General features: G+C 31.6%; 4 protein-coding genes across 4 annotated transcripts in view; 2 read left to right on the plus strand and 2 right to left on the minus strand.

Annotated features, from left to right (window-relative positions):
- Positions 1–929, plus strand: part of LOC106101951 (flocculation protein FLO11) — a 76,356-nt gene extending 75,427 nt beyond the window's left edge. Inside the window, exon 7 of the mRNA XM_013281342.1 lies at positions 890–929. Within this exon, the coding sequence (XP_013136796.1) occupies positions 890–929 (40 nt within the window). The remainder of the gene's footprint in view (positions 1–889) is intronic.
- A 961-nt stretch (positions 930–1,890) lies between these two features.
- LOC106101952 (aminoacylase-1-like) lies at positions 1,891–8,193 on the minus strand. The gene is made up of 10 exons (XM_013281343.1): positions 8,110–8,193; positions 5,491–5,634; positions 5,139–5,311; positions 4,705–4,876; positions 4,359–4,508; positions 4,026–4,102; positions 3,617–3,733; positions 3,193–3,288; positions 2,347–2,480; positions 1,891–2,155 (listed from the first exon to the last, which is right to left on the minus strand). The coding sequence occupies exons 2-10, from the start codon at positions 5,621–5,623 to the stop codon at positions 1,891–1,893; spliced, it is 1,317 nt and encodes a 438-aa protein (XP_013136797.1). The 5' UTR covers positions 5,624–5,634; positions 8,110–8,193.
- LOC106101992 (aminoacylase-1-like) lies at positions 7,839–12,476 on the minus strand. The gene is made up of 10 exons (XM_013281386.1): positions 12,412–12,476; positions 11,452–11,596; positions 10,940–11,112; positions 10,411–10,582; positions 9,605–9,754; positions 9,393–9,469; positions 9,187–9,303; positions 8,622–8,717; positions 8,417–8,550; positions 7,839–8,248 (listed from the first exon to the last, which is right to left on the minus strand). The coding sequence occupies exons 2-10, from the start codon at positions 11,588–11,590 to the stop codon at positions 7,978–7,980; spliced, it is 1,329 nt and encodes a 442-aa protein (XP_013136840.1). The 5' UTR covers positions 11,591–11,596; positions 12,412–12,476; the 3' UTR covers positions 7,839–7,977.
- A 1,536-nt stretch (positions 12,477–14,012) lies between these two features.
- LOC106101953 (lipase member H-B-like) lies at positions 14,013–22,157 on the plus strand. Its single transcript, XM_013281344.1, has 8 exons — positions 14,013–14,195; positions 17,083–17,152; positions 17,273–17,382; positions 18,264–18,421; positions 18,953–19,101; positions 19,450–19,676; positions 21,199–21,361; positions 21,998–22,157. Exons 1-8 carry the CDS (start codon positions 14,153–14,155, stop codon positions 22,065–22,067), a joined length of 990 nt encoding a protein of 329 aa, XP_013136798.1. The 5' UTR covers positions 14,013–14,152; the 3' UTR covers positions 22,068–22,157.
- The last annotated feature ends 1,259 nt before the right edge of the window (positions 22,158–23,416 follow it).

Raw genomic sequence — 23,416 nt, forward strand, 5'->3', positions numbered from 1 at the left:
GAGGGCGCGGGGAGGAGCCGCTCGCCCGACTTTTCGTGTTATTTGTGAACACACACGTGATAATGACTTGAACGACCTGATATTTGATATTCTTGCCGGACATTCGCAAAGTATCGTACTGTGGGACCCAACTGGAAAGTATTAATAGTAGTAATAAAATCGATAATTCAATGAATTCGTGAGAAGTTGAATCGCCGATTGCGATGGAGACGTTCCTCCGTGGAAGTGACACCCGAAGTGCGTGTTTTATATTCAAGTTTGAATTCTCTTCAATAAATATGATATTATATATGGCTATTGAAGACTCTGCGAATAATTTATGAGCTTGGTTGTATTATTTCGTATATAGTTATAGTTATATTATGCAAGTTTGCTCTTTCTGAACGGAATTAGCTTATGGTGATATGAATATGTTTAGCTCGCCAATGATATTGTACCGTAGGAAAATAGATTTTAAATATCGGATTCGGTTCTGTGGGTTATTTTATCAATGAAATTTGAATGTTCTCGAATGTGCGTCGATGGCTACTGTTGAAGTAACCTACAGCTCGGCTCCAAACTCACTATTGTAAGAATTAGCTTTTCTCAGAATCTGGCCTCTATATATTATTGCGTCGAATTGGCTACGTTTTGGAGAAGATATTTTGTACCTGTTGATTGCGTCAATAGATAAAAATTGTCCAATTTTCATTATTTTAAATTTCAACTTGATTCTATCGTTATCCTTTCTGTAGTTCTTTTAGTACCTTTTTAATTCTTTGATGTTTATTTTTAATTTTCTACATTCTTTAATCTCTAGACGATTTTACTTTTAATTTTTGTTTATTGACGCAATTGTTGTTTTAAAAAATGTATGTACTCGAAATATAAATGCTGTTCATTTGTTCAGGCACGTGTCTCCCAGCAGTCGTCTGCTACTTTTATTGTAATGTATTTGTATTGTTTTGTGTCCATTATTACATTTATAACTTAATTATTATAGTTTATCATGGTTGTTGGCATTGTTTTATTTTTATGTACAAATAACAAATTAAATGATGATGTAATTTAGTTTTAAGTAATGCATTATGCTCGTTGATATGTCCTGCTCGTGTTGAAGCAGTTTGCGGACACTCGACGCTTATATACTTCATGTTTTTTTGTCTACAATCTCATTTATGTACTTAGATGTACGGATAACATTTAAAGATGCAATAAAACCAAAGAGTATCATTCATCTTAACTCTTTGTCATGTTCCTTATATATTTTTTTTAATTTGCATGCGCAGGAGAAGGAAAACAAGTCAAATGTTCTTTTTATTTATTTTTAAGCTAAATGTTTCACATAATATCATTCCAAATTAAGAATTGTAAGCGAAAGTAATGATTACGTGATTAGGAGACTATCTAATAATACAAAAAATAAAAATATATGTGAAAAATAAAGAATTGTTTTATTTCGTTCTAGTAATTTTAATTATTTATACATTACATAGCAATAACATACATTTATTAACCAACTTCCCAAAAGAAGGTGGTACTCAATTCGTCTGTATGTTTTTTTTTAACATCACAAAAGAAAGAGCAATAAAGCATGCAGTGACAAAAAGTTGCCGTCTCGGTTTCTTCATCAAGAATGAAAGGGATAACAAAAGAAACTGTACAAATGTATTGACGGTGGATATACTGGCTCAAAATAACAATAACATCATAGAATTCAGTCTTGAGTACACTTAAAACACGCAACACACCTTTAGTATTAAATTTAACTATACATTCTAATTGGTCTCCATAACTGTTCTGGTAAAACTAAAGGTGTGTTTGTACAATAGTCAAAATAACATGTCATCAATTCTCATAGAATTATTTTCAAACAAATATAAAAGGAAATAATTGATGTAATTACAAATATCAATGTTTCTTATCATAACCAGTAAGATAGGAACTTGTGTCATTCGCTACGTCCTTTTCTGAGAGATTCGCTAAATTTTGTATAGACTTCTCATAAAGGTCGATACCCTTTAAAAATATAGTAATATTGATGTTTTCATTGATTCCGTGCACGAGAAACTCAGTTTTCTGTAACGGAGAGAAACCTAATATGGGAAAACCAAACTTTCTCATAACACCAGCGTTGGATTGGTCGAAGATGACGCTCGGGTTGAAGGTAATATTTCTGGAACAATTATATACGGATCGTGTTAAAGTACATTTCGAATCTACTCGTATCAATTTTATTCTGAATGTAATGAAAAAGAAATTTAATTTTCCTTTCACTATTCAGGTAAATATATTTGAATTTTTATAATAAAAGAAATTGCATATGTTAAAGTATAGATTGTTTAAACACAGATAATATTTACTTACGCGCTTTTGGCACCATCAGAAATAGCTTTCCAGTAAGGGTTCGTATCGTCAGTTTTGACGGCAGGAGATTTCTCAGCAGACCGTACAATGGTTAACTTTATACCGCTATCCAGCTTTTCTATCCTTTCTTTCAGCTGAAAATATATCAAACGGTACATGTATAATCTGAGTTTGTTTTAAGAAACCTAAAGAGGAACTTCGCAATTGAAGAACATAAAATTACATACGAATACTTTTGTAATATATTATTTATAACCTTTTCACCTAATTGTACTCAATTATACTAATCATAAGATTAAAAAAAGTGTATTAATAAAAAGTGTACAAGATGTGACAGTAGAAGGAAAAGAACGTAAAAAATGTAAGGGATAATAAATTGTATATTTTCTGTAAATATAAATAAAGCTGATAATAACGATGGTACTAGTTTACATTTATTCATCTAAATTATCTAAATTATTTATATAAATGCAAAAGTTTAGATAGATGGATAGATGTTTGTTAGAGTTTGCAGTCTAAACGGCTGAACGGATTTCAATGAAATTTTGTATATGGTAGATGTAAAGGAGAGTCTAGAAGAACACAAAGGCACACTTTTGTTTTTTTATTACCACGCAGACAGAGTCGCGGGCGAAAGCTAGTTATAAATAAAATTATCGATGTTTTTCAAATTTGGCCGATCAAATAATTTTGGGTAAGAAAGTTAAAATTTCACAGTGACCTTTTATCCATTTCGGATGACTCTTACACCCTCTACGTTAAAGATAATGAATGAATTGCATTTCTAGAACTAACTACTTTTCCTCATATGTATGAAAAGTGATTGTTTCGCTGTTGTATAAATACCTCATTAAACACTTTCGATACCGTCGTGCTGATTGACGGATTGATGTAGTAACGAAGAGTTATGCGACCGGGCAGCACACTATCAGTCACGGCGCCCTGAAAAGTGCGCCATTTAAAGTTATTTTAAACTTAAATATCGGATACAAAGAGTAATTAAGTACGAATAATTCCATAATAGATTAAAAGTTTATAACAATTATAATTGAAATAAAGTGCATGGAGTGAAAAAGAATTAACTTCGTAATCTTAAAAGATTTTTAACTAAAGAGGAAAGAAAACTTTTATCATACATATTACTTACTTAAAAGTATACAACAGACATCTCTGTGATGCAGTTTCAAGGTTTTATATAAAAAAAAATGGTTTTAATCTTAGATTAGAGCTTGGATGTTTAAAAATAAGTTTGGATCTAATACAAACACACCTTTAATATATTCAAGTTAATGCTGGTAAAGTTTCCAGTGTTGCTGACTGGGAACTTCTTCATGTAATCTAGTTGCTCGTCGCGGTACTCTTGTAACGACTCTATCACTTTCGCGCACTGTATACACACAAATCAATAATTTAAAAACATTTCCTTTCTATGTACATCTAACATTTATTGAGTAAAATGCCAGCTAGTGGTAGATCTGAAAAACTAAGGAAGTCATCATTTAAAACATCATTAGTGCAAGTAACTTTATTTTTTTATGGTTAATAAGCAAGCGCTTGACCACTATCCCGCCTGATAAGTGGTAATGAGGTTGAAAGATGTTACGCGCTAGCTTCAAAGTATCTATTTAATCTACTCTTGAAGTCCCGACTTTTGTTTCTACAATACAATAGGTACGTACCTTTCCTATAGCCGTAATATGAGAATCTGGCATGAGTGAGCCGTGCGTCTCGATTCCGTAGCAATCAACTTCAAGTACTGTCGAATAAATATATTATTAATGGTGACTTCATTTATAGCAATTAAAATAATTTCTATTTATAATAGCTTAATAAAATTGTCATTAAAAAAAAAACAAAAGTGAGTAGCCCATGCATTCTTCCAGATTATCCTCTCCAACCATTCCGAATTTCATTTTAATCCTTTCATCCGTTTAGGCTACAAACTCAAACAAATTTAATTGAGTTAGCTAGCTAGTTAGCTAGAATTTTCATGATATTCTTGTAAAAATTACCTATTAAACCTTTATCTTGGTAAAATAGTAGTACTTTATCTGAATTATAAGAGACTCCTTCGTCTATACCGCCGCCGATGTACATGTTTTTAAAATCCTTGCTTTCTATAAATGGTTGTAGTTTTTCCTCCGTGACACCATTTTCATGATCTGCAAAATATGTCATACAATACAACTAAACAACTAAAGCTAACTAAAATAGTTGTAAAGTTTAGTTGTAAAGTTTGGGATACACTAGGCAAGGTTTTATTCATTAAGTTTATTAAGTTTTATTTGAAGAATTATTACATCTATTTTACATTTTTCTATTCTTGGCAGCTGCTTATCAATATTACTACATACTCACCACTTAACAAAATGAGATATATATCTCTCTGAAGCTTAATTTTTTGTTTATTTAATCGTTTTATTGCTAGGTAATATTGTAAACCGGATGATTTGCAGTCTTGTGATCCACGGCCGTATAACAAACCATCTTTTGTTATTTTTCCTGAAAATGGCGGATGTTTCCATTCCGTCTAAAAAAATTACAATTAAAAAAAGCTTTCTGTAACATAAAGCAGTAAAATAAAAGACACTTATTATATGATTAATTAATTTTAGGATGATCGGAGTAACACTCTAGTTACGTAGTTCGGAAACGCATTTCATGATGTTATCGAACCATTAACACTAACGAATAGTTAAATATAGCTGGGAAACCATTAGTCGTAAAAGGATGTTAGTTTTCTAAAATGTTTAAAGTCCGCTTGTCTTCTTTCTTAGTATATAAAAAATTACCTCGTTGGCAACAGGAACGACATCTATATGTGACAAGAGAACGATACTGCTCAGTGAAGGATTACTGCCCTTCCATTTAAGTACAATTATAGGATAGCCTTCTATATAATCGTATGTATTGAACGTAGCCTTTGATTTAACAGCTAGACCTTTCCAAAATTTAATTGCTTCAGCTGTAAAAAACATTTGTTAAAATACATAAAATAATCCAACAAGCTGTCATACGTTTAAAACAATTAAAAAAAAACTGCTTAAGTGACCAGCAACAACTCTGATAGGTTGCTTATTATTAATTTCGACATAATAATGATTAAAAAAAAATATCCAAATTAAAAAAAAAACGTATACTTACATTGGTCATTACCGACTGTAGTATTTATTTTAACATATCGTTGAAGCAATCGCACCGCGGGCTGAACGCAGCATTTGTTTGCATTCGTTTGTTGCATTATTAATAAACTCACAAATAACAATAAGCTGTTCATAGTGCTTTATTCTATGGAATAAAAGAAGGTTTGATTTATTTCAAAATTAAAACAAATACAATAGTAATCAATAGGGAGAAAATTTTAACTCTGTACTCAAAGCTATAATGGGAAATATGGGCAAAAAAAAAACATTTTATTTTTTATGCCAATATCCTTTTGCGGCGCTATCAGAATAGGTTACAAGTAATATCCAAATCTGTCCCGTAGTTAAGGAACCTCGACAAACATATTTTTATATCATTTAAAAATATTTCATACGAAAAAGATATGTCAGAGAAGAGGGACTTTGATGTTAATTTCTTTCGTTTTGAATATATACATGAATGAATATAAACGAGGTAGTTGTATACCCGTTCTGAATAAAGGTCATTAAATATAAAAAAATTAAGATACGTGCGTGTAATATATTAAAAAAAAAAGTACGTTAGCTTACCTTTGACAATGAAATACGTTTAAGTACGTTATGCTTAACGAAAGTGCAATGTTCTCATTACTAACAAAAAATATTTCACTTATCTGTAATTTATGTTAACAAAAGACAATAAACATTGATATAATCCGTAGGTTTTTTAAACTGAATTAATTTAACTAATTGAAATTAATTTTAGAGTTAATTAAAGTATTTGGAACTGAAAACATTTTTAAATTTTATTTAATTAATATTACAATGGGTCGCTTAAACCAGACTGTTTACATGACAATTTTGTTCTTATATCGTTTGTTTTTATTTTTCTTTGTGATTATTATGGTTTCCACTATTATTCACTTAAGATTGATATTCATTATGAAAAGACATCTATTAAAACAAATGTATAAACTGATTCATATCTTTAAGTATACACACCTTCAGTTTAAACTGAACAGTCAGAAAACTAAACTGAGAACTGTTCATATAACAGTTACTGTTTTGCCTACACACTAACCATCAAAGTAATCAGCCCGATTGTTTATTTAAAACTGAAGGTGTATATCAGGCTTTAGAATCTACAGTCTTGTGGAGGTCTCTGGTTTATTAAACAATTATAGTCTTAATTTTTTGTCTAAGATAGCTCCATACGTTTCCTTAAGTTTAGCAGACTCTCTTCATACACGAAGGTGCAATCACCTACTATAATATTATGTATAGATTAAGCAAGTATTTATTTTTTGCATATGTATCATTTATTAACAATATCAAGAATTTTGTAATTGCTTATAAGTAACATTGTTTTAAATAATTTCATAATTCACATGTAATCGAATAAATTGTTGACGCTTTTTATTTCTAATTTAATGCACAAACTATTCAACCGTTAATACCGAAATTGATAAATTTACTGGTTTTGACATACTAACAAATATTGTTTTGTAGTATTTTAAGAGACGCTAAATTTTGATTTAATGCTAGACCTCGAGATACTAAATATTTATATGGCACAATGTTGATTTCTTTACATTCGTAATAACTTTCTATTTAAGGCGAGTATTGACTGACGTCATGTAATGAAACATGTTACACAGCGAGCTTCGTGCAATCGCTACGTAGTGTTACGCGGAAACTAGCGAGCAACAATCCGCTTGATGCAACAGTTGCACCTCGTAACATCGATCAATACCCAGCTTTAGAGGCTTCAAAGTTGCAACAACAATCATTTTTTTAAAACAATCGCTGCTCTTTTGTATCTTCGAAAAAGTTTTGCCGTGGGGTTCCACTGCCGATACAGTTGCACGAAACATTTTATGTCAGCTTTTGAAAGGAGTATTGAAGGGAAAAAATCATGTAATGTGCAAGTTTTTCAACAGTAAAAATTTACGAATAAGTAAAACTAAACGCAACCTAGTGGAATATCAGAATTGAAGGATTTTATAATATGGACGGCATAAGGTTCGCCATAAGTGTTCATAGTATCTAATATTCTGAATCCAAATACCTCAGGATTCTCCGTTTTCTTCTATTTATATTTTATTTACATTGTTACCATGCTATATCATACACCGATGTATCTTTTACTGTAGAAAATATTATATAATAACCATTAGGATATTTGATTGTCGTTTACATTTAGAACAGTGAAATAGTACCCATTTTCACCAACCACCCCTTAAGTTTAGGGGTCCTTGACGTCGATGATGTCGTCTAGCATCATACAACCACTTTCAATTTAGGTGACCCTTAATCATAGAGATACTAAGAATACTTTACTATCTAAGAATACTTTAAAGGCTGGTTAATGAAAACGTGCATCAGAGTCACAAATGAGTCTTACAAATTTTAATTACTTATATCATTTTTGTTTTAATAAATTTCATGGTAAAATAAATGTTATCATTTCAATACACGTTTATTGACATTGGATGAACTTGAATTTTTTTTAATTGTATTTCTTCTTATCGTAGTCGATAAGGTATTTACTTGGATCGTTCGTCACTTCTTTATCAGGGATATTTGCCAGGTTTTGTATACATTTAATGTATAATGGTATACCGCTTAAGAATATCCTTACGTCGACAAATTCGTCATATCCGTGATCGAGGAACTGAGTTTTAGGCAGAGGCGAGAAGCCTAATATCGGGATGCCGTATTTCCTCAAAGCGCCAGCGTTTGTTTGATCGAACGTGATTGTTGGAGAAAAATCGAAATTCCTGAAACACATAAATATGATTTTACAGAACTAAACAAAAAATCGCTTCATAAAAATGATTCGAGGCTCTATTTGGCCACCATAGGCGGTGAAATTTGTTTTTTTTTTGTAGTTGTGTAGTTATATGGTGCAGATGGCCAGATATTATCAAAAAACAAAGAAAACTTACAGACTTTTTGCCGCATCGTAAATCGCTTTGTAAAAAGGATTGGACGCATCGAGTCTAACAGCGGGTGATTTTTCAGCTGAACGAACGATGGTCAAATTTATTTGTGCGTTAATTTTATCAACTCTTGCTTTCACCTAAAACAAAAAATGACATGATATTTTCTAGTAATAACAAGATTAGTTAGGTTATTTAACAAATTAATTACCTCATTAAATACTTCTATCACGGTCTTGTTAATCGATGGGTTTATGTAGTAACGAAGAGTTATGCGTCCGGGTAAAACGCTGTCAGTTATTGCTCCCTAAATAAAAAAGCATGTATTTAACTATGTAGAAGTATAAAGAAAGGCCGATGACTGAAAACTCGTAATGTATACTTATGCTTAGTTTAGATATCTACGAGTACTAAGGCAATTGCCACTCACATGTGCGAATTCTTGTAAGTTAATCAAGTGACCGAATGACACATACTTTTATTGTATCGTCTATGTGGACTAGAGTATCGTTCTCTCTTCTTACATTCTTAAACCTTACTGTAATTATTATATTGCATAAGTTTACATGGATGGATGGATGTTTCCAAGGTAATCTCTAAACGGGCTCAAATAATCTCGATGAAATTTTGTCACAGATGTAGTTAGAAAACATTTAAGCTACATTCTACGTATTCATTAATTCCGCAAGTCGCGGGAAAAATCTAGTTAGGATAGAAGTGTGCTGTAAAATTGTAGTGGACTGTGGTTATCTTGGAAAGCGAGAACACGGGTTGACCTGTAGTCTATTTAGATTGATACTGGTATAGTTGCTGGTGTCGGTGACGGCCAAGGTCTTCATATATTCTACTTGAGCGTCTCTGTATGCCTGAAGCGATGTTATAACCTTCGCGCACTGTAACAGAAGAAATGTTTAATAGAAAAAAATGGGTATGAAATAAAAGTCCTCGACTGTATATTTTCGTAAATTAAAAATAGTAATACCACTCCGATAGCCGTTTTATTTGAATCAGGCATCAATGATCCGTGCGTCTCTATTCCGTAACAATCAATTTGTAATACTGAAAATAAAAAAAAGTTAACACTTTATTGATAATAGTTTGAAAAATATGTACTTTATCGCAAGAAACTAATGACTCAAGACAATAATACTCAGATGTAAATCTAATTAAAATAAACCTCTATAACGAAATTACCTAGTATTGCTTTATCTTGATACAATAACAGAAGTTTATTAGAAGAATATGTAAAGCCTTCGTCGATTCCACCGCCGACACTCATACTTGTAAATTCTTTACTTGTGAGAAAACTTCTGATGACAGTCGATGATAAGCCAATTTCATGACCTGAAATTTTAAAATTTATTGACATGTGTGTTGTTACTGCTAAGTACAGTCGGGGAATCTGTCAGTATGCAACCACATTAGCTACAGATGTTTAAATGTTTTGTACGCACTAAAAAAAACCACACTTTAGCTAAGCTTTTAAATGCTTCTGAGTTAAAAATGGTTTATTGTGAGAAGTGGCCGAGTATGTCACGTTGCAGAGAAGGCAATTTTTCTGTAAGTGTAACATCGCGGATTTCCTTGACCGTACATACATTTAAAAATGTAGTTATAAATTATTTTATTCTTTACGTCACTTTTAACATTGTTGTAACCTACGTATGACAAATTATTTAATCAGCTACTAAAGTAATATTGATATAAAACAGTAAAATAAAATATATTATGTGACAAGCCTTGTGATATCATCATACTAATGTTATAAATGCGAAAGTTTAGATGGATGGATTGATGGATGGATGGATATATGGATGGATGTTTGTTAGAGTTTGTAGCCTAAACGGCTGAACAGATCTCGAAGAAATTTAGCGTAGACGTAGAGCATAATTAGGAAGAACATATAGGCTACTCACTTTTTTTTTTTTTTAATTCCACGCGGACGAACTCGTGGGCGAAAGCTAGTTTGAAATAAATAAAATGACATTTGAAACACTTACTGGTAAATAGTATGATGACGACATCTCTTTGTAGTTTGACATTTCTTTTGGTCAAGTTGAGTAATGCCTCATAGTACTGAATACTGACCGTCTTACAGTCTTGCACCCCGCGTCCGTACATCAGACCATCCTTTGTGATATTGCCCCCGAACGGGGGATATTTCCATTTACCCTACAATTGCAATAAATGGAATTTAACTATTGTAAAATGTTTCTATAAGATAGAGATTCTTCTATTCTTTCAGCACCTGCGGTACCAGATGTTTTAGACCTGGTTTCGCATTCAACGTGTTAACAAGAAGAAGAATGTGTATAGAAACAGCAAAAAACTATTGCATAGATTCGTAAGTAGAGATTATAGATTTCCATATTGCACTGGGTTACTCATTTTTCCTCTACGATACCCATACATTTTATCATACATGCTTGTTGAATATACTTATTAGCCTATTCTTTGTTAAGTGGACAAAGATTGAACCATTTAAATGCGACGCACAGTATAATAGTTTGAGTGTGAAATTATAATTACCTCATCGGCAACAGGAGCCACATCAATATGTGAGATGAGGGCTATTGAACTCAGTTTGGAATTTACACCTCTCTTTCTTATAACAACTACGGGATAGCCTTTAAGATATTCGTAAGTGTTAAAGGATGCCTTTAGTCGTTGTGCTAATGTCCGCCAAAACTGTATTCCTGCAGCTGTGGAATTAAATTGAAAATTTTTATTACATTTAATATACAATAATAATAGGTTAGGATCAAAGCAAGCGGAGATGTCAAGTGAGCAAATTATCTTCTTACTATCTTCTTTACTAAACGCATTAATGTGTATGTATGGGTGATTGAATGGACCTCTAAAAAGTTGTCTCTAGAAGTAGAATTGAGTTTCTTTTGTGGCTCAAAGACGGTGTGGCAGGACACAGCTATTTATCATATAGTTGAAAAATATTACTGTCAGCTATTTTTTTTATTAAAGGTTTAGTACCAAATAGTGCTACAGACTAGTGTCTAGACTAATAGAAGTATGTATACACTCACATTGGTCATTGCCAGTGGTAGTGTTTATTTGAAGATATTTTTGTAGTAACCGCACCGCCGCTAAATCCTCTGCAGTACCATTCCCTTCTATGCCTTGGAAAAGTATAAAGATCACGCAGAACAATAGGCATTTTAACATTCTTTTCTGAAAGAAACATACATGTATTTAGAATTATTAAAAAAACGATATTACTAACCTTTAACGTTTCAATTACTTACATAATGATCGATACACGTGTTCCTTTGCACAAAAGACACTTAAAATTGGATATAATTGAGACTTAATTAACTTATAAGTAAAAGTTATCAATTTCAATGTAAATTAAAAGTGATAGCGCTTAATATATAATACCAATGTGCGTACAAACATTACTTGAATATTTTTTTGCTTTGTAGGTAGGTAAAAAATATAACAGATTAACATAATAGGCGATATAAAAATTTCAAGTTTTGAAAATATAATGTTTTAGCAATTTATCTATATCTATACTATTATAATAAAGCGTAAACACACACTACTTTTTTGCCTAAGATGTCAGCAGTTACAGCATATTTTTGAATAATTCTTATTTTAATAAAAAGCCCTACACTTACGTCACGCTTTAGGCTATATATTTTCACGCCATTAAACTACGGGGGTAAATATATTGGATAAAATCCTAATGTGGGAAAGAGACCATAAGTTGCTGCCAACATCAAGGAAGCAAGGTTGCCATGGTTTGTCATGTTATGTCATTTTGACATTTGCTATTGATAATTTAACACATGTAAACAATAAAATTAGCCTCAGATCACTATTGTTTTGCCCCTTGATGGTTTAAATGAAATGTGATGTCTAAGAATTAACAACGTCAGTATACACTTGGCTGTTTTTTTAGCATCCAAGTGGCCGCTACTGACATGTGTATTCCCACCCATATAATAAAGTAACGAAGTTTATAATATAAAGGGTACATCTACCTTAAGACCTTGGAGTTGCAGTTGTCCATGGGCATCGGATTAATAGGCAATTTGCTGGGCCTTTGCCTCCTTTTACTATAGAAATAATGTTTCTTGTTTTCTATGTGGTGTTGGAACAGAGCGTGCAAGTATTAGTCAGTATTAATAAAATATTAACATGAAATTAAGTGAATTTTTAAAATATCTTTTAAATTGTATTGTGATGTTAACATTATTCTTGAGACAGAAATGTTTTTTCGTTTAATAACAACTCATGTACAATTTTTAAAAGCTAATTTGGAGTAGAAAATAAAGCCGCTTTATTAACATCCAAATACTAACGAAAATAATTAATATTTATGATGTTTATACCGAATTATTATAAATTATAAAAAGTAAACAGTACGAACGATTCTGAGAAGCTCAGTTAAATCTATAGAAAAATAAAATATACTTACATTTTTAGTAAATGTTCAATAAAAACTTTATGAATAATTTGAGAAACTAATTTGAATTCACATACAGTAGCAGGTGAGACAGAAAGTTACACTCGGAAAGTGTGAATTTAGTTTCTCTGTTTTACTACTTTCTACTTTATAATTAAAAAAGGGATATTTTAGTGTTTAAATTAAAAAGAAGGGAGGTATTTTTGCCCTAGCATACAAAATTAGGGTTTCTATTAATACAAAATTAAACCCAAACAACTTATAAATAAAACCACTCACAGTTGTTGGACACTAATAGATTGATCCTATTCATGATAGAGGAACAATATTTGTCGTATGGTATAATAGAAAATGTTGAGATTTTAATGCTGAGTGGTTTGACCATTTATGGTATTACAAAAATTGCTTAGAATTATCCATGCAATATATTTTTGCAACAAATTTATGTTATGTACATTATTCAGACTTACAACATTGCTAACTATTAAAGCGTTTCTTCATTGTAACCGAAAGATAAAAAAAATATCTTCAAGTCACATAAAAATACATCTTCTTACTAATATTATACATGCAAAATTTTGGATTGATGGATGGATGTTTGATAGAGTTTGTAGCCTAAACCGTTAACAGATCTCGATGAAATTTGTCACACATGTAGAACACAGTCTGAAAGAACACATAGGCTACTTTGAAAAAAAACTTTAGTATAGTGTGTTTTTAAATTAACAGTAAGGATAAAATAATAGTTTTTAGTCTTCGCTCTTATTTGATACTAGCGGTTCCCGTGTGACTTCACTCGCATGAAATTATAAAAACTTTATTTTATTGTTTACATTTGTCAAATTATCTATTACAAATGTCAAAATGACATGACATGATGACAACCTTGATGTTGGCAGCAACTTATGGCCTCTTTCCAACATTAGGGTTTTTATCCAAAATAATTACCTCCTAAGTTTAATGGCGTTAAAATGTATAGCCTAAAGCGTGAAGTAAGTGTAGGGTTTTCATTAAAAAAAGAATTATTAAAAAATATGCTGTAATTGCTGACATCTTTGGCAACAAAGAAGCGTAAGTATAGTTTCGAACTATGAAAGTTGAAACGCCCGCATACAACTAAAATCAATGTCTAACAAGGTCATTGTTAATGAAGATTAAAAATGCATATATTTTAGTACGACCACATTATTTAGGACTGTAATCTGTTCGGGTCAAGGATATAGAATTACATGTAATGCGTAAGAACGCACTGATAGCAGTCCCATATATAAACATAAGGAGCCCGGAATAATGGTGATTTGTGAAAATAACGCAAAATGAACGCGTGCGTCTTGATTCTCTCTGTCTTGTTTGTTTTCGGTGAGTTGATTTGTTACGTATTAGTTATATTTATACACATTTGTGAATGTTATTGTGGTTGTATGTTTTTGTCTATTAAAATCTGTGTTAGTGTGTCGTTAGAATTAAGAACGTAACGTTTAATTTAAATAACTAGCTGTTGATTTCGACTTCGTTCCCGCGAAATTAAAACAATAATAAAAAATATAGCCTATGCCACTGATAACCTTAATGGAGAAAGAATTTTTGAAATCGACCCAATAGTTTTTGAGTTATTTCAATACATACAAAAATACAAATCTTTCCTCTTTATAATATTAGTATAGATATAGATGATTTCTTTACTAAATGTCAAATATTTGTTTTTAATATCAATATATGCTGCGCCTAGTGTAGGGATCCTGGATTATATTGTTTACTGTAACTGAAAAGATTTTTTTTAAATGGCCTGTTTTACTTTATTTTTATTTATCTTGGAACTATAATGATACCTCTTATTATAATTATGTTAGCACAAATATAGTGTTCTTAGTTCTGTAGTAGAGTTTATGAAATAGTCTTAAGTACATTATCTACCCAACTGTTATGTTCTGGTGTGCCAAATAAATAAGCAATAAAATATATGAGCCAGTCACGTATGACTTGAAGATAACAATCTTTATTTAGTAAGTACAAATAATTTAATTGTTTCTCTTTAGTTTCTGTTTGAAAAAATCACGCAGGTAGAAATTGGTTCATCAATTAATCAATTCGATTGGGGTGTAGCTATGTGATAAAAAAGAGGAGAAAATATGGTACATACTAGTATATGCAAGCATAAAAATATACATATTTTGGTCCCTGTTGCATATTTTTTGAAGTGGCTTTTATGTTATACTAGCTTTCACCCGTGACTCCGTCCTCGTGAAATTAAAAAATAATATAAAACATTGCCTATGTTACTCACTCACAACCTAGCTTTTTAATAATGACAGAATTTTTGAAATTGGCCCAGTGGTTTTTGATTTATTTCATTACAATCATACGAATAAAGTTTTCCTCTCTATAGCTTTAGTATGATACCACATTTTTTTCTAAGTAACCATGATATATTCAATTTATGTACAAGTAACATGTATTGTGGTAGTATGTGGATATAACTGTAGCAGACCGTACATGGTAAATCGAGCCCGTTAAGTAAACATTACTTTTGGTTCGGAAACTTTCTCTGATGTAGGTAACTTTTTGCAGTTTCGGTATGGCGACCCGCTTAGCTTGTTTCATTAACATAACATGGAACGGAAATAGCCGAAACTCATTAATATTCAACAACTAGGTTGAGACCGCAGCTTTGCTCGTGTGATTTGTGTCATTTTTTTTGGACTTTACATTTTTCGATTATGTTTTTTTTTACTGTTTTAAATTACTTGTATAACAACATTTTAGATACAGTTATGGAAGAGTCAATATGTAAATAGTATTGGACTAGTTATGTGGTATTTCCCTAAATGTAGATAAAACGGATGTCTTAGACAAGAAGTTCAGAAAATTATATTGACTGATCTAAAAAATCCTGGTAAATCCTGGTATTAATTTAATAAAAAAAAAACGATTTATTAAAAAGCCAAGCAAATACGTAGAAATATCTCTACAAAATTCTATACAATAACTAACAACATAAAAACAATTTGATTATTCGTTTAATAGTTACTAGATTTTTCTTCAAATTAGTTATAATAAAAACTGGTATATCTAAAAATCTCTCTATTGAATATAAAAGAAAGGACGATTTGCATAAATTGACAGCTTGAATACAAAACAGCTTACAGTTTCTTTTATTCAGAACAGGGCTGTACTTAACCTTGATTCGGACCTGTTTATCCGATATTGACCATAGGGAAAGGTACCGTTATATTTTTATCACATGCTTATGCCATCACCTGCAGTGCGATGTTTTGGCATAAATTATGCCGTAACGCACCTAAAAAAAATAAAAAAAATCATCCAGACGAATTGAGTACCTCTATCTTTTGGGAAGTCGGTCCAATAGGCGGTAATAAGAAATTGTATGGACGTAAAAAAAATTAAATGAATCTACTCTAACATCTGTCAAACATTATCACATAGTATTTAGAGATATTGTTGTGGTGATAACTCAATATAATGTTAAAAATACACATTTGTTTATATTTTTGTACATTTTTCCTGATTTTCCAGATGAAATTAAAGCATGTTAACTTGCATTTTTTCAATTTCGAACAATCAGTTGAAACTCTTTGAGCAAAGAAAAGCATCCGAATATGTCGCATCCGTGTATCCGAGTCAAGTGAATTTTGCGACGAAAACCCCGTTTCTCTTTCATAAGAAGAAATCTTTTGTATAGTGAAGTGAATGAAACGCAAATAGGTCGTACGTAATTCAAAAATTAAAAACAACTTCCTTTTCAAATAAAAAAACAAGCTTGTGGGACTGAATAGCGCCCCAGTTCCTCGGCTAACGGTACTGGAGTGATCTCGATAACTGCCACAGTGCTGTGAATTTTATAATTGGAATCTTATAATTGCATACTTGCTTACTGAAAAATGTCATTTATACCTTGTCTTTTATCAAATGTTAGTACATTTGATATTACGTTCATAATTTTAAGAACAGGCAAACACCTTTGACTAAACCATCGCACAAGTGTTGTGCGAGTGTCAATGGTTTGCAGCCAATTCTACTGTTTATTTGCACAACTAAAATCGAGTACTGAGTCCACGACCATATAAGATAATAGCAATCAAAGCGAGACTAAATAATTGTGCGACAGAGTAGTTTTAGGTGTGCGCGCTCTCAAGTTTTATAACTAGTGGAATGAATTATTGTTTCTGCTCCTATGTTTGTCGTTAATACATTTTTATTTTATAATCTGTATTGTTTATTTTTACAGCAAGCTGTGACGAAGATGGAGATTTTGAAATAAAAACTAATCATGAAGCAAAACTACGTTTTTACTATGGGTATGATTTTTATTTTACTACTATTTCTAATACACAATTTTTTCAAATAAAACTTTGTATATGTAACACCAAGAAACAACAACTTTATTTTAATTAATCTAAATTCTTTTCTGATTTCAGATCTATGGACAATTATACTGAGCTATACATATACGATGCCCATAAAATCTTTTTAGAAACCTGGTATAACTCCAGCAGAAATACCGTCATATTTTCACATGGATTCACAGGTAATTAAAGGCAAGGAAGAACGGGCGCACACCTTCACTAAACTATAGCACAATTGTTATGAGATTGTCAATTGTTTTGCAGCCAATTCAACTATTTAGTTGCACAATTAAAAATCGAGTAGTGTGTGCACTTCCATATAAGCTCTAAGGAATCAAAGCGAGACTAAACAGTTACGCGATAGTTTAGTCAAAGGAGTGCGCCCGCTCTCATAGTAATTTCTTCTTGACCACTTTACTCTAAAAGGGATTGTCTACGATTGTAAATATAGTAGTGAGTCAATTTTTCATTCAAACTTATTTGAACTAATGCCAAGGCGCGGTCGAGCAATTTCGTAGTGCTTAATATCCTTAAGGTCAAGTGTAATTTACATCCAGGCGTGTTGATATATGGTCTATATTCTTTTATACATTTAAATACATATATGGCACATTTCTTTTTTGTAAAACAAATCACTGGTACCTAAATGATAAATTTAAATGTCCGTTACAATGTTTTTGGCAACAATATTAAATTCTTTTTTCAAAATAAAAATAACATTGTTAAGCCACTTAGCCACAGTTAATTGCAGAGTTCCTAATTGGTTAGTTGGACACTTATTGTAGACTTTTCAGAATAAATCAGCAGAGGAGACCACTTAATGACTAATTGCAGCTGTAAATAAATTTATGTTCTATTCACTTCAATTATTGTTTAATTCTTTAGAAATTTGAGACATTAGGTACTATGCTATTAAATTCCAACTTGTTCTAACACATTAATAATACTCTCATTGGAGCTGAATTTTAAAATAGTAGAAGTTCAACTATAGGTTGCTGATTAGTTTAGAAACTTGAGTGTGCAAACTTTATCGGTACAGAAATAAAACTATTGAATATTTCAGGTCGTCCCACCGGCCCCGCCGTGACTGCTGTAATGACTGCTTACATTGTAGAAGGAAAAAGCAATATAGCGTTATTGGATTGGCAGGATTTGGCCTCAATGGCACTACCAGGCTTCGCTACTTCATATATGAAATGGGCAGCACCTAATGCTCGAAAGGTGAAAGACGTTTGTAAATTGATATGGTTTGGTGAACACTATTAGTTTGTCTAGACAAGAAATAAGTTGAAAAGGTTGAGCATGACTTTTCACGTTTCTAATAGCTATTTATGAATAGTTAATTTGTAGACGCACTCAAAAAGTATTTTATGTGAAAGAAGAACCTTTAGTACGAGTAGACGATAAAGTGGTACAACATACACTAAAATATTAAACATCTGGTATAATGAAACAAACACATGTAACGTTTCATAAACAGGACGACAACCAAGCAACGACTAACTCATCTGATGCTAAGTTTTCCGCAGTCACAAAAGTTTGAATGGCACCTTTGTGTGGAAAAAGGAATCAATAAAGAACTAGAGATTGAAAACTTTTACATCTTTGGGATCTGCTAGGGTTTTCTACTTCAGAAACTACGTCATCAAACGATATGGATTATTCCCCTTTAGCTTAGAAAGTAGATGTAATATACTTTTCAATTAAATTTTACTTTTATAATAAAACTTTTAAAACTGTTTTCCTCCTCAGCTTGGAGTTCGTTTTGCCAATACTCTAAGTACTATGGCTGCTGCTGGACTGGATTTGAAAAAGATTCATCTAATCGGACATTCTTTGGGAGCCCATCTTTTTGGTATTACTGGTACAACGCTCGCTAATAGAGGAATGCAACCTTCGTGGTAATTTTAACTTCTTCTATATATACGTAAACATGACAAATTGTTTTAGTAACGATATCTGGGAATATCCCAATATGTAAACAATAATAGCCTCAATTAGATAAACTGCGTTATTACTGAACCAGTAAAACGATTTTTAATGAACGTCAAATTATAACAACATTTGGCTCTCCACCCTGATGTTTTATTTTGTTCACTTTTGTAAAGAATTTTCTTTTATGTTCAGTTTTGAATAAAATATGCATATACAATATAGATTATAGAGAAATTAGACTTTATAACAGAAAGTACCAAAACATCTTTTAAGATTCCCTCGCCAATAAACTATTATCATGTTTCTTTTTACAGTATAACCGGTCTTGATCCATCGAAGGTTGGTTTTGAAAACAAACCAGTTCATTTGAGATTGAACCCGGATTCAGCGGAGTCGGTAGTTGTCATACATACGGACAGTAGCAAATATGGAGCTAAAGGTTCGATGGGTAAAGTGGACTTTTGGCCGAATTTCAGAAACAACGGCCATGTAATCCAACCCGGCTGCGATGAAAGGCCAGCACAGACATTTTCAATGCCAGGTACAGATCTATACTATTATAATAAAGCGTAAACATACACTTCTTTGTTGCCTAAGATGTCAGCAATTACAGCATATTTTTGAATAATTATTTTTTTAATAAATAGCCCTACACTTACGTCAGGCTTTAGGCTACATATTTTAACGCCATTAAACTTAGAGGGTAAATATTTTGATAAAAACCCTAATGTGGGAAAGAGACCATAAGTTGCTGCCAACATAAAGGAAGCAAGATTGCCATAGATTGTCATCATGTCATGTTATTTTGACATTTCAATTGATAAATTGACAAATGTAAACGATAAAATGAAGTTTTTATAAATACCTGCGGATGAAGCCGCACGGGAACAGCTAGTTATAAGAATAAAATTATATGATAGTTTTCATATTATTCACGAATAGACTAAAACTAACATGATGTATTTTTTATTTCTTGCGATTTTACTGTATTAGCTTGTTTTTCCAGCAATTTTTCCTTCAGTCTAGACACATATTGTCCTGACTAGAGAATTATTTTACGGTCTCCCTTATATTGCCCCACGAATTTCCATACAATATTCGAACGCTAACAAATATTTTATTAATCCGAACATCAATCCCGTCTTTACGTTGCTATGCCGACCGCTGAGCTAAGCGACCAGTAAGACAATGTAAAACTGACCTAGAAACCTAACTAACCTATAAAATGTAACTTTTAATAATAGTTTGTAAACTGCAATATTATATTCATTTCCTCGCTTCATACTTTGTATGTATTAATATTGGATTTATGTTCTACCGCCTTAGTATTGCCAGCTAACTTTTATTATGTTGCAAGTTTTTAACTAGGTTCTGAGCTCAGTAAAACGTAATGTCCGAGAAAATGTTTCCTAGACTAACTCTTACTTTACATATAAATCTTTCTTACAACGTATTTATGTTATTTTTTATTTTCTTTATAATTATGAGCTTTTATTAAATAGCTAATCAGGTGCGGCTTCATCTGCATGTAAATGTAAAAACTTTATTTCATTATTTAAATTTGTAAAATTCTCAATTGCAAATGTCAAAATTACCGTTATCATAATAACCTTGCTTCCTTCATGTTGGCAGCTTGTAGTTTCCATAAACTATAAATGGAACCATTCCCATTCCCACATTAGGGATTTTATCCTTAAGGCTAATAGCGTGACAATGTATTGCCTAAAGCGTGATGTAAGTGCAGGGCTTTTTGTTAAAAAAAGTATGATTCAAAAATATGCTGTAATTGCTGATATCTTACGCCACAAAGTAGTGTGTGTCTACGGTTTATTATGTTAGTATAGATTAAATATGTAGAAATTGAACATTTGTCATTAAAATATCTAGAATTTAAATGTGGCGTTAATTGTTTTAAAACAGATTGTAGTTTCTGCTTTTTCTATTTCTATAAATTTCTTCAACAGCAGATACTAGTTATAACTAGTTCATAGTCTGTATACGTATGAACAACATTCCTTTTGTTGATGATAGGACGCGTTACTATTAAGAAAATAACGTTTCAGATTTATGCAATCACAATCGATGCTGGGAACTTCTGATCGACTCTCTAAAGCATCCAGGAACCCTACTAGGATCTTATGCCAAGAATTATAGAATGTGGAAGAATTACTCGGAAGAGGAGAAAAAAGCTATAACAATGGCTATTGGAAAATGTGACCCGAACGCGTAAGATTTGAAAATTCCTAATATTAGAGTGTTCATGAAAAATAACGCAAAAAAAAGTAATTTATAAGAATTTAAACCAATGCAAAATTCAGGAAATGACCTTGGTGTCTTGTCATTGATCAATATCTCTTTGCAATTGTTATATTTTTCTTTTTTTTTTCAATAATATTCATCGGATTCTCGCATGTAAAAGATATAAACTTAAGTACAAGCTTATGGCACGTGAGAACGTTGAATTTGCTTAGACCTTTGTTACTTGAATAACATAGAAATTCAATGAAATAATTGCTAATGAATTGAAGTAAGGGGGTTTCACGTTTTTAGGTTTCCTATTTATGTTTTCTAGTTCAGGAGAAAGTGAGAAATGTTTTCAAAGTATATAATTCATACTAATGCTACTAAAAGCTTTATTTAAAATGTTTATTTTCCATATAAAACTAAATAAATTGTAAAAAAATATATTTTTAAGAAGCAAAAAGCTGTCAAACAATGGCATTTTCTATTTATTCAATAACATTAGAGCTTTTACTAAGAGCCGTAAATTATAGTAAGATCTACGTTGAACTTTCGTTGAGTTTGAATAGCTATTATTAATTAACTTGAGAACTTATTACTTGAACTCTATTACGTTTTCAGGGTGCCTGGCAACTATTACTTGACTACTAATGCTGAAACTCCTTTTGGACGAGGCGACGATGGCTTATAACAAGTGAAATATAATTATTTTTTTTAAATTTAAGTATTTTTATACCATAGATATCTTTTACTAATACAAATTTTTATGAACTATTTATGAGTCAAGTAGGTTTAAGTTTTTATTTATTTTTATAGATAATTTAACTATAAGTAGTAAAAATAAAAAGGTTTTATGTTATGTTTGTTTTTGTTTTCGCATTCCACTTTCAGAACAATTAATCGCCCTAAAAATGGTCTGAATGGAATGAATCTTCTGAAACATTGTATAGAATTTTCCGTAAAAATCAATTGAGCTTTTAAAAGCCAAATGACTTTTAGAAATGAAAGCCAAATGGATTCTTCATTAATATCGACTTTGCAAGATCTTAATTATTGATAGAAACAATACAAAAGATTCGTAATGACGACCATCAAAAGGAAATGTTTTCGCCATACTTATTTGCAAATCATTTTACTAATCATATTTATAAATGCAAACGTTTGATTGGATGGATGTATGTTCCTACGTATCTCCAAAACAGCTTAATGAATATCAGTGAAAATTGGCACTGATTCCGAAAATGCGAACGAAGTTGCATGAAAAAGTTATGTAAAATATTTACAATACAAAGGTTTCACATCCGACAGCCTTTTCAAGACATATCAATATACATATGGCCTGTTAACAGCCATCATAAAAATAATTTTAGAACTATTTATGTAAGCTAACATAATTTTTACTTACTCTTTCTCTACACTATGTCAGTTTAAATTATAGACAAACTAGCTTTCGCTCGCGACTCCGCCCGCGCGGATTTAAAAAAATAAATGCATGTAGCCTATGTCTTCTTCCAGACTATTCTCTACATCTATGCGAAATTTCATCGAAATCCGTTCAGCTGTTTAGGCTACAAACTCTAACAAACATCCATCCATCCATCTAAAATTTTGCATTTATAATATTAGTAAGAAGTAAGAAGAAAGATTAGTAAGATGTATATCATTTCAAACAGCAATGTCCAACATTTGTAGAAAAATTCCCCCGAGAGGGCATTGAGTTTGCACGGCTGACATCCTCACTGTGCAAACAGTCAGCTGCGAACTGTTCATAGGAATGAGTTGTGAACAGAACGTGATACGAGAAAAAAGGTTATAGCTCTATAGCGGACGTTGTCCTGGCTCATACATCTCTGTTTTATCCTATTTCGTAATACTAAAGTGCAAAGTAACAGATTTTTTAAATATTTGAGTAGCTGATATATAATATTTATTTCAAGTTCAGGAGGATAACTCTTGATACTGAAAACGTAAAGCAACGTAAAGTAAACGTATTTGAAGTTGAAGCGTCCTTCTTGTCGTTTTGTCTGGTGGTTTACCACT

The sequence above is a fragment of the Papilio polytes genome, unplaced genomic scaffold (assembly GCF_000836215.1).
Source record: "Papilio polytes unplaced genomic scaffold, Ppol_1.0 DF823934.1, whole genome shotgun sequence".
In the NCBI taxonomy this organism is placed as follows: Eukaryota; Metazoa; Arthropoda; class Insecta; order Lepidoptera; family Papilionidae; genus Papilio; species Papilio polytes.